The 12,730-nt window shown below is 58.6% G+C and overlaps 1 protein-coding gene across 3 annotated transcripts; it reads right to left on the bottom strand.

The window, feature by feature from the left end:
* Positions 1–515: 515 nt before the first annotated feature.
* Positions 516–10,820, bottom strand: FDXR (ferredoxin reductase). 3 transcript variants are annotated; one of them, XM_059149181.1, is made up of 13 exons: positions 10,641–10,820; positions 9,951–10,069; positions 9,802–9,873; positions 4,751–4,846; positions 4,421–4,543; positions 4,159–4,272; positions 3,698–3,799; positions 2,807–2,914; positions 2,478–2,562; positions 2,142–2,341; positions 1,889–2,060; positions 1,085–1,255; positions 516–951 (listed from the first exon to the last, which is right to left on the bottom strand). In XM_059149181.1, the coding sequence occupies exons 1-13, from the start codon at positions 10,717–10,719 to the stop codon at positions 821–823; spliced, it is 1,572 nt and encodes a 523-aa protein (XP_059005164.1). In that variant the 5' UTR covers positions 10,720–10,820; the 3' UTR covers positions 516–820. The 3 variants fall into 3 exon arrangements, with proteins under 3 accessions (XP_059005164.1, XP_059005162.1, XP_059005163.1); XM_059149179.1 differs by lacking the exon at positions 9,951–10,069 and having other exon boundaries at positions 9,802–9,899; positions 10,641–10,817; XM_059149180.1 differs by lacking the exons at positions 2,807–2,914; positions 9,951–10,069 and having other exon boundaries at positions 9,802–9,899.
* Positions 10,821–12,730: the final 1,910 nt, after the last annotated feature.

The raw sequence follows: 12,730 nt of genomic DNA, 5'->3' as shown, positions 1-12,730 counted from the left end.
CCTCTTGAGACTGGCCTAAAAGACCGTGTAGTCGCCTTGTAAACTGCAAAGCACTAAAGACCGAGGTACTGTTTTTTAAAGGCTTGTCCATGTGGCTGGAAACCAAGAGATGGGAAGGCCCTGGGAGTGGACAGAGGTAGGGAAGACCCATACCAGAGGCCTGGGGTCCCGGGCAAGCCACTGCCCAGACTCCTCACTCCTGCTTTTCTCTTCTAGTTTTGCTTCTACTGAGGGCTAACCAGAAAGGGAACTGGGCCGAAAAGCCAGCAGAGCAGGCGGGCAGGGGTCCCAGGATGCCTGCTGTGGGAACAGAAGGCAGGCAGGCAGGCGGCAGCAGGAGAGCCAAGCCCAGAGAGGGACAGTGGGTTCCAGGCCTGGCTGCCAACCCCGCTGAAGCCCCCAAGAGGCCCCCCGAGCAGGGAGCTGGCTCTGCAGCGCCACCTGGTGACCGGAGGGGAGCTGTGGCTGGAAGGTGACCCCGAGCCCCAAAAGAAGCCGCACATCAACCACTGGCCTTCCATTATAGCTGTTTTATTTCCAGCCTGTTCCTGACCTGGAGACCCTCTGCAGTCTGAGACGAGAGAGGTGGGAGGGGGGGGAGAGTCAGCCCGCACCTCCACCCATCCCTAAGGTTATCTCTGCCAAGGGCAACCCTCCACCAGGAGCAAGTGCTGAGAGGCCCCTGGAAAAGAGGCAGCCAAGATCAGGTGCCAGGGTGGGCAGGTGACACAGCCATGGCACAGAGTCCCGCTGACTGACCCAGGCCCTCACCCAGGCACAGCGTGCCTTCTCTCCCTGCCAGCCAGGCTGGGATATAGGCTCAGCGCCCCAGCAGCCGCAGCATCTCCTGAGGATCCAGCAGCTTCTCCCTGGGCTTCCCAGCACCCTTGCCCCGGGACACCTCCTCGGCATCCAGCTTCTCCCAGTCCGAGAAAGAGACAGGCTGGACCCCTGTGGCACAGGAAAGATGAGTCACTGCCTCCCCTCCTCCTCTTCCGCCCCCAGCCCAGAGCACCCCCTCCCAACAGTGCAAAGGCCTAGGTCTGCCCACCACGCCTCCCAAGAGCTCACACAGGGCCCAGACCTCGGCTGCTGAGCAGGGCCTCGATGGCCGCGTAGCCAGGCCGGGGACCAGATGGCAGCAGCCCCGCCTTCAGGTCCTGCAGCAGCATCTGGCCGGTGAGGAAGCTGTCAGTCATAGTAGTGGCAATGACCCCTGTGGGCCCCCGCTTCACCCAGCCGCTGCAGTAGAGTCCTGGCAGGGGACAGCGCAGGGTCAGGAAAGGCCAGCCCGAGTCCCCCAGTTTACACACACGTGCATATGCACACATGCACACGCATCCGCACATTCCAAGTCTTCCCGGCAGCCCTGAGTCACCTGGGCCCATTGTGGCTCCCGGCCCAGCGTCCCAGACCCCTCTCAGCCTGTTCCTACCATAACACCCCTTCCCCTTCTGTCTTGCTGTCGCCTAGGGGCTCCCCGAGGGTGGGGGATGGGTCCTGCCCCGCCTGCAGTCTCAGCAGGCCCTTCGAACCGCGAACAGGATGAACAAGGAGGCAGGCATGTGGGTGTCTAATCAGACTGGAGCATCCCTGAGGACAGGGGCTGCCGTGTGATCTCCAACCCCAGCCCCGCACACTCCGAGCAGGCCCCTCAACTGCACAACGAGGTGAGCCAGCACACGTGGGCCTGTCGGCCCATCTGGGGACCATCCCTCCCAGCTCCAGCCACAGGGAGGGTAGCTGGGCCCCAGGACGGGGTCCGGGTACAGGGCCTGGCTCCAAGCAGCTTCCTAGTGTGTGTCACCGGCCGAATGAACAAACAGGAGACGCCAGCCCCTCCATCCCTGATGACAGTTTGCTGCCCAGCCTCCCTGCACCCTCTCACCTGGCACGCCTAGAACCCGGCCTTCCATATTGGGGATGACCCCAAGTTTGGGGTCAAAGGGCACGTTGGGGTCGATGGGACGGCTCTTGTACCCAACACTGCTCAGTACCAGCCCACAAGGGAGGTCCTCCGTGTCTCCCGTGGGCGCTGCGCGGGCAGCCTCACCAACACCCTGTTGAGGAGAGTGTAGGCCACACCAGGCTGGGGTCGGGAGACTTGAGAAGGGGGTGTCACTGGAGCACGCGAGACTCACCTCCAGTCTGGTGACCGCCAGGCGGATGCCAGCTACCCGTCGCCCATCTGGTGAGGGCAGCACCTGCTGGGGGCTTCGGAAGAAGCGGAGGCCCCAGGTGCGGGCGGCCGATGCCTGGCGGGCAGCCTCCTCTGCCCCTGGCTTCTCCGTGGCTGTTCGAAGCAGAAGTTCTGTCAGCCGCTTCCTCTGGCGGGGGAGCTCTGTCAGCAGTGAGAAGGGCTCAGGCAGGCCTGTCCCCAGATTACAGCCCTCTCCCCCAAAGCGCTCCCCCATGCCCTCTCTGACCTAGACCATCCCCTCCCCGGTGACCTAGGGGGCCAGGTCAGGGCCCCTCACCCTTGGTTCTGTCCTGAAGGCCCAAGAAATCCGCAGGATCCAACATGGGCCGGGTTCCCGGTAACTGAATCATCTCCCGAAGCTCCTTGGGGGTGGGAGGTAGGGGAGGAGTTCAGGGCCAGAGCACGGTCCCCTCTAAGCCCACCCCAGAGCCCAGCCTGGATGGGAGACACCACCGCCACCTACCACAGAAGGCACCAGGCCCCAGGGCCCTGCCTGGCTCCCCCCTCTTCCACTCCAGGCAGCAGCCGTCCCCGGGGGCTCGGTCCTGCCACACCTCCCCAGGGCAAACCATCTATTTGGACATGGACCCCCTCTGGCCCCAGCACCTTAATGGTGAAGGCCACTTGCAGGGGTCCACGGCGGCCCACTATCCACACCGTCTTCACCCGACTCTGCCTCAGTACCCCCAGGGCAGCCTCTGTGATGTCCGTTTTCTGGCACAAAAGGAGGCCGTGAAGTCATCAGACGCTGACAAGGCAAGGGGCCTTTGCATTCTGCAGTGTTTCTACCCTCAGCGGGGAGGTCTGCGGCCTGGAACGGCACCACGGCGCCTCCTGGCGGCCAGATGGAGCACTGCCTCCAGTTCTGCAAAGGGCTCCAGCTAGGAGCAAACCAGGCTCAGGGGCCTCATTCAACAGGTGTTTCTTCAGTGCTTAGCAAGAACCAGGCCCTAGGCAAGGGGCGTGGGGGTGGGGTGGGGTGTCAACGGTAAGCGGAAGAGACATGGTGACGCCCTCAAAGAGCTTCTGATCTGGTGGAGACGGTGATACTCGTCAGCCATTCATTAACAAGTATAAGTATAAAATTGTAGTGGTGACACCACGCTTTGGAAAAGAAGTAAACAAATCTATGAGAAGAAGGTATTACAGGGAAATGGACCTCTTTAGGTGGTACTGGAGGGCTTCCTGGAGGAAGCAACAACTGAGCCAAGAACTGAAAGATGAACACAGGTTAACGGGTGGAGGGAGTGATGTGTACACACTGAATTGCTGTTGTTTTCAAAGGTCCATCCATGTAGCTGGAGTGCAGAAAGCAAAGCAGAAACAGTATGAAGCAAGCTCAAGGGCAGCCCTTCAGGAGACCTCTGCCTGGCACCAGAGGGAAATAGAGGCACGGAGCTCAGCTTGGAGGGTGAGGTGTGGACCCTGCAGGCAGCGGTGCCCTCTCCCCGCTGTGACCCCAGCTCCACCCCTCCAGCCCCTGACCTGCCCACTCACCTCCAGGTGCCCAGGGGGGGTCAGCAGGATCCGGGCCACATCCAGAGCCACGTTCCCTTGCCCCAGGATCACGGCTGTGTCACAGCTCAGGTCTGGTGCCAGCTAGTAGGGAGACGGCTGGGTAGAGCTCCCCTAGCCTGGGCCCTAGTCAGGCTGATCTCGGCTCCGGCCCAGTCACCAGCTGAGCCCCCAGGCTTCCCCAACCCAGAAAGCCCACCCCACCTGAGCCTCAGCTGAGCCCCTGCTGTCCTACCCAGCCCCACCTTCTCCCAGAAGCCTCCCCTGCTCGACCCTCCCCTCAGGCTTCCGGGCGTCTCACATTGCATTTCCCTAGGAGCCTCCCAGGGTGGGACAGTGGCTCCCTCGTCCCCCAGTCCCCCAGCCGTGGCACTCAAGATCGGCCCCTGGCCCTGGCTGAGGAGCGGGGAGGACGAGGTAGCGGGAGTGCTCCCGGAACTCACCTCCCGGTTCTCAGGAAGCCCATTGTACCAGCCCACAAAGGCCCGGGCCGAGAATACTCCAGGCAGCTCCTCCCCAGGAATTTCCAGGGCCTGATGGTCCTCTGCTCCATAGCTCTGAAGAGAGACCCCAAGGGCTTGGCACCAGCTAAGGGCCTGGCAGACCCTGGAGGCCCCCTTCCAAGTCCTCCCGAGCCGCCACCCCGGGCCCCAGCTGAGGTTTGGGCCTCTGCCCCGCCACCTTCCACCCGCCGTTGGCACTCACCAGCACCACAGCATGGTAGGCCGCCTGCAGCTCCGACACGGCCACGTCTCTGCCGACCACCACGTTGCCACGGAAGGCACAGCGGTCCGAGCGAGCCGTCTGGGTGAAGGTGTTGATGACATTCTGCCGGGCCCCGAAGGGAAGGGGTTAGGGGTGGGGCACTCCGGGGATCTCGCCTGTGCCAACCCCACCTCCCAGAGTCCCCAGGAAGGGAACCTGCATGGCATGCGCACAGAGGGCCTGTGGTCACTCCATGCAGCCAGGAAGCTCCCTTCCATCCTTACCTTGACCGAAGTCCCCAAACCCCTCCTCTGGCCCAGAGAGACCCACCTTCACCTCGGGGTGGTCGGGTGCCACGCCAAAGCGCACCAGACCGAAGGGCACCAGCTGCTTCTCGTAGATGTCCACGTGGGCCCGGGGATGGTGCTGGGGAGAGGGTTGCAGCTGGTGGGGCGAAGGAAGAGGCGGGGCCCTATGGGTCCCCCCTTCCCCGACATGGCAGGAGAGCTTGGCTCGGGGCGCTGAGGACACAAGGAGAAAGAGAGGCCCCCGACTCCCCATTCGCCTGGAGAGCCCATCTGAGGAGTGGGGCGGCAGAGAAGCCCGGGTAACTGAGGCCTGACCTTGGGACTGCTGGCCCCATCGAGTCGGCAAGGACTCTGGCCCACTGAGGAGGAGGCAGCTCCCCCGCCCCTGGAGTCGTTTGAGGGGAACGTCTTCATCTACTTGGGTCAGGCCTGACACACAGCCCTGCCCTAGAACCCTCTGATAGTTCTAGAAACGCCCAGCCAGTCTGACTAGCGGATAACTGCCCTTTGAAATGCATACTGCCCCTAGCTCTAGTCTCCAGAACCATCCTGTTGGGAAAGGGACCACCAGGACGTGGGTGGGGCACACAGCCAGGGCTCCTGGGAGTCTGAGGGGTATGGAAATGGCTCAGTCTCCCTCTTAGGAAAAACAAGCTCACTAACACAGTGGTCTCACCTCGCCCACCCTCTGGAGCACCTAGAGGGGTCACAGGGGAGGCAAGGGGTTGAGGCTGGGCAGAGAGGTCGGGTCTGGCTCTGCCACCAACCAGCCACATGGCCCTGGCCTGTCCCAAGACCTGCCTGGGTCTCAGACTCTTGCTCTGCACACTGGGACAGATAAGAGCCCCTGCTCTGGGTTGTCGGGAAGCATCCAAAAGGTCAGGACAGTGAGAGACGCAGATCTGGAGTCAAGATTTGGGGTTTCTATGGATAGGACACTGCCCTGCCTTCGCCCCATCCTGGGCTCTTGCGGTGACACCCCAGCTCTGTGGGACTCAGGCCAAATGCGCGCCAGCCTCCCAGTCGCCCCTACAGTCACCCCTACAAAGGCTCACATTCACCTTTGTTTAAATCCCCTCTTGTGCTCGGCTCCGCTACCCGCACCTAAGTCCAGGGCCCCACCACCCATCCGCCCTTCCGGGCCTGCTCCACTCCCCACCCCTGCCAGCCCCAGATAGCGCCCGAACCCCTCCTTCACAGCCACTGGCGCTGCACCCACACATCAGGGACCAACCCAGGGAATGTTTCTGAACTTGTCGTTAAAGAGCAAGGCCTGAAGCACTTAGCCCAGCACCCGACCCACTGCGGGTGCTCAGTCCGAGCGCCGCCCTTTCCTACTACTGTTGGACGTCACCGCCTTGCCCGTGAACGTTCCCGGCCAAGGGAGAAAGTTCAAACTACTCGGCCTGGCAGCCCCTGCCACACACAGCGCGGCTTTTCGCCTTGATCTTCCATTGTTTCCTGCTATGGCTCCGGGTCACGCTGCCCTGTCCAAGGCCACCTCCACAATGCTAGGCCTGCTGGCGTGTTTACTGGACCTCTCTCCCGGCTGACCTTGTCTCCAGGGAACCCGTTCTTTCCTAACTCAGCTCCCTCCCTCTCTGGCTCTTCTTCCTCGGGCTTCTTTCCTTCTGCCCCCTTCTAATGAAAACACTCTCTGAGGTTCTTTCAGTGTGGGACCCCTCGCACCCCTGGACACCTTCCCTGGGGAAGCTCCGTCTGCTCCCTCCTGGGACCTCGGATGCCTGCAGACATGCGATGTTTCACTCTCTCCCCTGCTGGGCTGCCCCCTCCAAACCTGTCAGCCCTGGACGACACTGCAGACTCCTCAAACCCACCCAGATGCAAGTCAACTCCCCCTGCCCCAAAACTCTTTCCTCCTGCTCTGGGGTTCCCTTCCCAACCCATCCATCCGGGGCCAGAGCCAGAACCTGGGGTTCATCCCCGACTCCCCTCAGTCAATCACCTATCTCCCCCTCCCCACCGCCCCCTCAGCAGCTCTCCGTTGCTGTCCTAGCCACCGGCCTGCCTCCACACCCCACCGTCGGCCCTAGAAGCAGAGAGAGCTCCGGGTCTAAAATGGGGTGCTTGCCTAAAACCTTTCAGTGAAGCCAACTATACCCAGAGCAGCGGGCTTCAGGACCCCCTGAGTGTTCATTTAAAACTGTTAATTCCCAGGTTCCAGCCTTGGAGTCAACAGTTTGAGCACGTTGGTAACTCTCCCAAGAGGACTCTGCTGGAAAGACAGGAGTGGACAGCACCACAGGACGCTGCCTGCCTCTAAGCCTGGTTAGCGGCTTCCAAGGAACCCTGGATCTGGGCCCACCTGCCTCCTCCATCGGCCCTCCACCCTTACCCACAAGCCTTTCTTCCCCACGTCACGTGTCCCGGAAGGAGCCCTCTCCTCCCTCTGGGCCTTTGTCCATGCAGCTCTCTGTGTCTGGGACTCTCTTGCCTGTCACCCACCTCTCGTCCATCTGGCAGCTTCTGTCCTTCGGAAAGCAATGTGGACATCTCTTCCTCCAGGCTGAGCTGGGCTCAGCTCCCTGTACACCACGCCCTACACCTTGCACTATCAGAGCCTCAGTACCTGGATAAACCCTGTTCCCCTCCACACCACAAGCCACGCCCCATGAGGCTGTCATGTATGTCCTCGGGCATAGGGGCTATGTCTGTCCTGCTCGTACCCACGTTCCTAGGGTTGAGGCTATGCCTGGAACATGTCAGTGTCCAATAGCTCACTGCTGAATGGAGAGCCTCGCCTGGTACTGAAGAGCAGCTCTGACCCATAAATACAGAGAACAGAGTGGTGGGTGCCAGCAAGGAGGGGATGGGGGGTTGGGCAAAATGGGGGAGGGGGAGGAGGAGGTACAGGCTTCCAGTTATGGAACAGGTAAGTCACAGGGATGAAAGGCACAGCATAGGGAATATAGTCGATGGCATGGTAAAAGTGCTGTACGGTGCCAGACGGGGCCACACCAGTGGGGAGCCTAAGTGCATACAGAATCCTGGAGAATCGCTACATTAAACACCTGAAACTGATGTAACATTGTGTACCCGCATCAGGCTCTCTGCTCGGCGGGGAGCCTGCTTCCCCCTCTCTCTCTGCCTGCCTCTCTGCCTACTTGTCATCTCCCTCTCTCTATCAAATAAATAAAAAAATAAAATCTTAAAAAAAAAAAAAAGAAAATACATTTTAAACGTATTACTTATTTAAGTCTCTCTATACCCAATGTGGGGCTTGACCTCATGACCCCAAGATCAAGAGTCGCACGGTCTTCTGAGTCAGCCAGGTGCCCCAAAATAAAATTTTTTAATTTAAAAAAGAAAGAAAGAAAGAGGGCGCCTGGGTGGCTCAATGGGTTAAGCCCCTGCCTTCAGCTCAGGATATGGACTCAGGGTCCTGGGATGGAGTCATCGGGCTCTCTGCTCAGCGGGGAGCCTGCTTCCTCCTCTCTCTCTCTGCCTGTCTCTCTGCCTACTTGTGATCTCTGTCTGTCAAATAAATAAATAAAATCTTAAAAAGAAAGAAAGAAAGAAAGAAAGAGCAGCTCTACCATCAAACTGCCTGCACTCAGATCTTAGCGTCTTCCCTGTCCAGATGGGGACCCTGGGCAATGTTACTCAGCCTCAGTGTCCTCACTGGCAAAGTCAGAGTCATGACACCTGCTTCAAAGGTTGGCATGGGGAGACGAGATGCCATACAACGCCCAGCTCAGCTAAATGCCACTGTCCCATGTGCGTTGTGCACATTTCTATCTCGGGAGCACAGCCAGTAGCGTGGAATTCGCAGTGGGCAAGGATGGGCTGTGACGGGCCCCTCTATCCATCCCCCAGCACGTGCAAGGAAAGTGCGTGCAAGTGTGTGCCAGCGAGTGCAGGCCAGGGCCATCCCTCCCACCGGGGGCACCGAGAAGCCTGCGTGGGAGGCCCACTCTCCTCACTCCCCAAATTTCAGGCTCAGCTCTCAAGTGTACCTTATACAAAGCCCTCCAGGATCTCCCCAGACCCCGTGGGATTCCTGGTCTCCATCCCAGGGCCCAGGGCTGTTCTATCACAAATCTTTTTGTCCACGCATGACCTCCTACATGTGGCAGGTCCTCTCCAGAGTCCACGGCCTCCTTCAACGAAGCTCAAATGCACCTGCTCCAGGGAACCCTTTCTTGACCCACTGTGCCTAACCCAGCTCATGCTGGTCACATCTCAGGAATGAGCTCTATCACCCGTGTTGCTGGGAAGCCGTGTCACTTTTCAGCAGAGTGTCCACCTCATGCTGGGCTCCCCAAGGCCCTCCCAGCTTTAACACTGGCTCGATGTCCTAGGCAAATTAGGACGATTGGTTACCCCCCCTTTTCAGTTTCTGCATATATGTGTGTACAATTAATATATTCATTCTTCCTCCTGTCTCTCCACAGATACTCCAAGTCCCCCCCAAAGCAAGGGCACTGTGTCATGTCTTAGTAAGCCTGGGTCTCCCTCTTCCCCTCTCATCCATGGTTCCCCCTCCCTCCTCCCTCCCACCCAGATCTGCCCAAGTCTCAAGGGTAACCAGCAGCCTTGGGGCCCTGCCCAGCAAGGCCAACACTGTAATCCTTGAGGTTCCGGCCTTGGGGTGGGAGGAATGGCAGGTGGAGGGCAGGCTAAAAGAACAACATAGCATGGGGAGGCCAAGGCGCAACAAGGTGGCTCCAGGGACAGGAAACCGTGAGAAGAGGGGACAGCCTCAAGACACAGGATGTTGAGGACAGAGGGGAAAGAGAGAAGAAGGGAAGATGAGGGGCAGGACAAAGTCATCTGCAGGTCTGCATAAACTCTGTGAAGGGCTTGACCAAGGTGGCAGAGCAGGCCATCTCCCACTGACCGCTGGTTCCATAGCTGAGGACCCAGAGTGGGGAGCCCCGGATGCAGGTGACGAAGCATATAGGGAGTGTCCAGTCTAGATGTGCTGGGAGCCCCTTTCCAGCACATCCAGGATCCAAGAGTCCTTTTAAAACTCGAAGGGGGTGGGGCTTGCCCTCAGGATTGGAGCAGCAGGTGAATCATGGGAGAGGGAACCAGGAAAATGTAGCTTACCTTCAGCAGGTGTTGGGTGGTATAGAAGCCAGCTGGGCCGCTGCCCACCACACAGATCTGGGGTCCCTGCTCCTGTGTAGAGAACTGCTGCCAAACGCCTGGTGGGGGAGGGAAGGGATGCAGGTGAGATCAGCACTTCCCAAACCAACAGCAGCCTCAGGCAGAAGCTGGAGCTTCCCAGGCTTCACCCTAATTTGCACCCTCCTCCTCTTTTTCCCCAAAGCTCTGGCGTTTGCAGGATCCCTTACTTCATCTGAACCCCCAAAGACTGTCTTCATCCAGAGCCCGGGATTTCACCCATGAATTTCCTATGTCCACTCAACAACCCCCATCACTCCTCAAGCTGCCCTACACAGTACTTCACTTTTCTTCCAGGGTTCCTACCCAGCCAGAATACCCGGTCCTTCCAACAGCCTCTAAACGATCCCAATTGTGGACCTCCCACGATGCCCGATTGTACCTCTTCTGCCCACTCTCTCTCCCCACAGAAAGCTGCAGTGCTCATATAGACCCCTGTCTTTCCTACAGACCCCTGTTCTACCTCAGACTTCGCTCTCGGCTCCCAGACCTCCATATAACCCCCATTCACCCGGTCTCACACCTGGGCACCTCACGGTCTCTCCTTACCTTTTTGTTGACACACATCTGACCGCACAGGCTCCCCCCTGCCCCCATACACCACGTCAATCTCGTCCGTGGGAGTGGCCCCTCCGGTTTCGCCCCTGGCCCCCTCTCGCCCTTCTCCAGCCCTGCCCCAGCTCCGCTCCAGCCCCCACACTTGACCCTCGCCGGCCTCCCCGCGCTGCCGTTTAGCCCTACAGGTAGGTTCCTGCTCCTACTCGGAGTGCTCCCGGCGGGAGGCGGCCGGGTCCGACGCCACGCCGACCAGTGCCACCAGCGCCAGCAACGCGGAGCCATGGCTGGGAAGAGCAACCAGCCAGAGGATAGGATCCCGGAGACGCCCAGTGCTCAGTGCGGGGGTATTGGTGCCCCGCGCGCCTCCAGCCCCGCCCCCAACCGGCCCCCGCCCCCAAGCCCCGCCCTCCCACGCTCTGGGAACGCACAGCGTAGAGGCCACGCCCCAATCCCCGAAAGAATCCAGCCCCAAAGGAAAAGCCCGCCCGCGGATCCACCACTATCGCTTAGGGCCCGCCCCCAGGACGTCCAAGGTTTAGGGGCTTAAATTTCTCCCCCATCCAATCATCTGGAGGGCTAGCGTTGAACGAGAGCGAATCTCCATCGCTGTTTCAATGCCGTCTGATGGAGAGAGCCAATAAAGAATGAGCTTACTTTACTTAGCCTCTCCCCCTCGAAGGCGCTCGTCGCTCTCTGATGACGCAACCCCGGTCTCTTTTGATAGCGTAACCACCCTGCCTGGGCCTGGTTTTTTCCCAGCCAATCACGAGTCGAGTTCCAAAGGCGCCTCCCTGCCCTTAGCGTAAAAACCAGAGAGCCCGGAAGTCGGGGGGAAAAAAGGGCTCCTTTGGGGCCTTGGCAGCACGTGGCCCGAGTGCGGGTGTGACCCCGGCCACATGCTGTCCAGTTCTGCCAGGCAGCCTTTTTTTTTTTTTTTTCTTTTTTTCAGGCAGCATTTTCAGCCTTCAAGTTCAAGTTCCGCCTCACTCCCCTCCCCTTCACGTAGGTGAAGAAACGGGAGGAGACGCGGCTTGCCCTCGGTGCTAAGGAGCGAGCTGATCCTCCGCTCCTGTCCCAACTGGACTGGTACTAAGGGTGAGGCCGCTAAGGCACGGGTTTCGGGTGCAGAATTTCAGGGGGCCCCCCAAACCCCAGTAATTACGGTAAAAGAGATTTTAATACAAAATATATTGAGAGATCAAAATTAAAGACCACAGACTTCCCCGCTGTGCAGGCTGCCAGATGCGGAACCGGGTTCCAGGACGCTGGGATCATGACCTGAGCCGAAGGCAGACGCGTGACCGACTGAGCCACCCAGGCCTCCCTGCCTTATCATTTTTTGAAAGATTTTTATTTATTTGACAGACAGCGAGAGAGGGAACACAAGCAAGGGGAGTGGGAGAGGGAGACGCAGGCTCCCGGCTGAGCAGGGAGCCCATCGCCGGGCCCATCCCAAGACCCTGAGACCGTGACCTGAGCTGAAGGTAGACGCTTAACCGACTGAGCCACCCAGGCACCAGCCTTATCATTTTTTTTTTTTTAAAGATGATTTATTTATTTATTTGACAGGCAGAGATCACAAGCAGGCGGAGAGGTAGTGGGGGGGGGGGAGCAGACTCCCTGCTGAGCAGAGAGCCTGATGCGGGGCTCTATCCCAGGACCCTGAGATCATGACCTGAGTAGAAGGCAGAGGTTTAACCCACTGAGCCACCCAGGCGCCCCCATTTTTTAATTGTCTTTTATTGAAGTCTAACAAACAGAAAAGTGCACAAATCACAGACATATACTGACAAGGTGTAAACATATAAACCAGCATCTGGTTCCAAGAAATCAAGAAATGGGACATGTGCTTCCTTGTCACTTCCCGTCTCTCCTACTGAGAAGTAAATACTCTTTTGGCTTTTACTAAGTCATTGTATTTTGTGTCTGTCCCACTAGACCAGGAGAAAGCAAACTATGGCTTGCAGGCCAAAATGCTGCCTACCACCTGTTTTCCTACTAGTGCAAGCTAATGGTTTTTCCATTCTTAAATGGAATTGTGAAGAATAATATCTTGTGGCATGTGAAAATTACTTAAACTTCAAAAGAAGCTTTATGGGCACACAGTCATGCTCACTTCTTTCCATATTTTCTGTGGCTCAATGTGCTTTAATTAGTTGTGTTTCAGTAGTTGTGACTGAGGCCATATGGTCCACAAAGCCCAAAATACTATCTGGGGGCACCTGGGTGGCTCAGTCGGTTAAGTGTCCGACTCTTGGTTTCAACTCAGGTCATGATCTCAGGGTCATGGGAT

The sequence above is a fragment of the Mustela lutreola genome, chromosome 15 (assembly GCF_030435805.1).
Source record: "Mustela lutreola isolate mMusLut2 chromosome 15, mMusLut2.pri, whole genome shotgun sequence".
NCBI lineage: Eukaryota > Metazoa > Chordata > Mammalia > Carnivora > Mustelidae > Mustela > Mustela lutreola.
The sequence above is the reverse complement of the archived record's forward strand: the minus strand, read 5'-3'. Positions and strand labels throughout refer to the sequence as shown.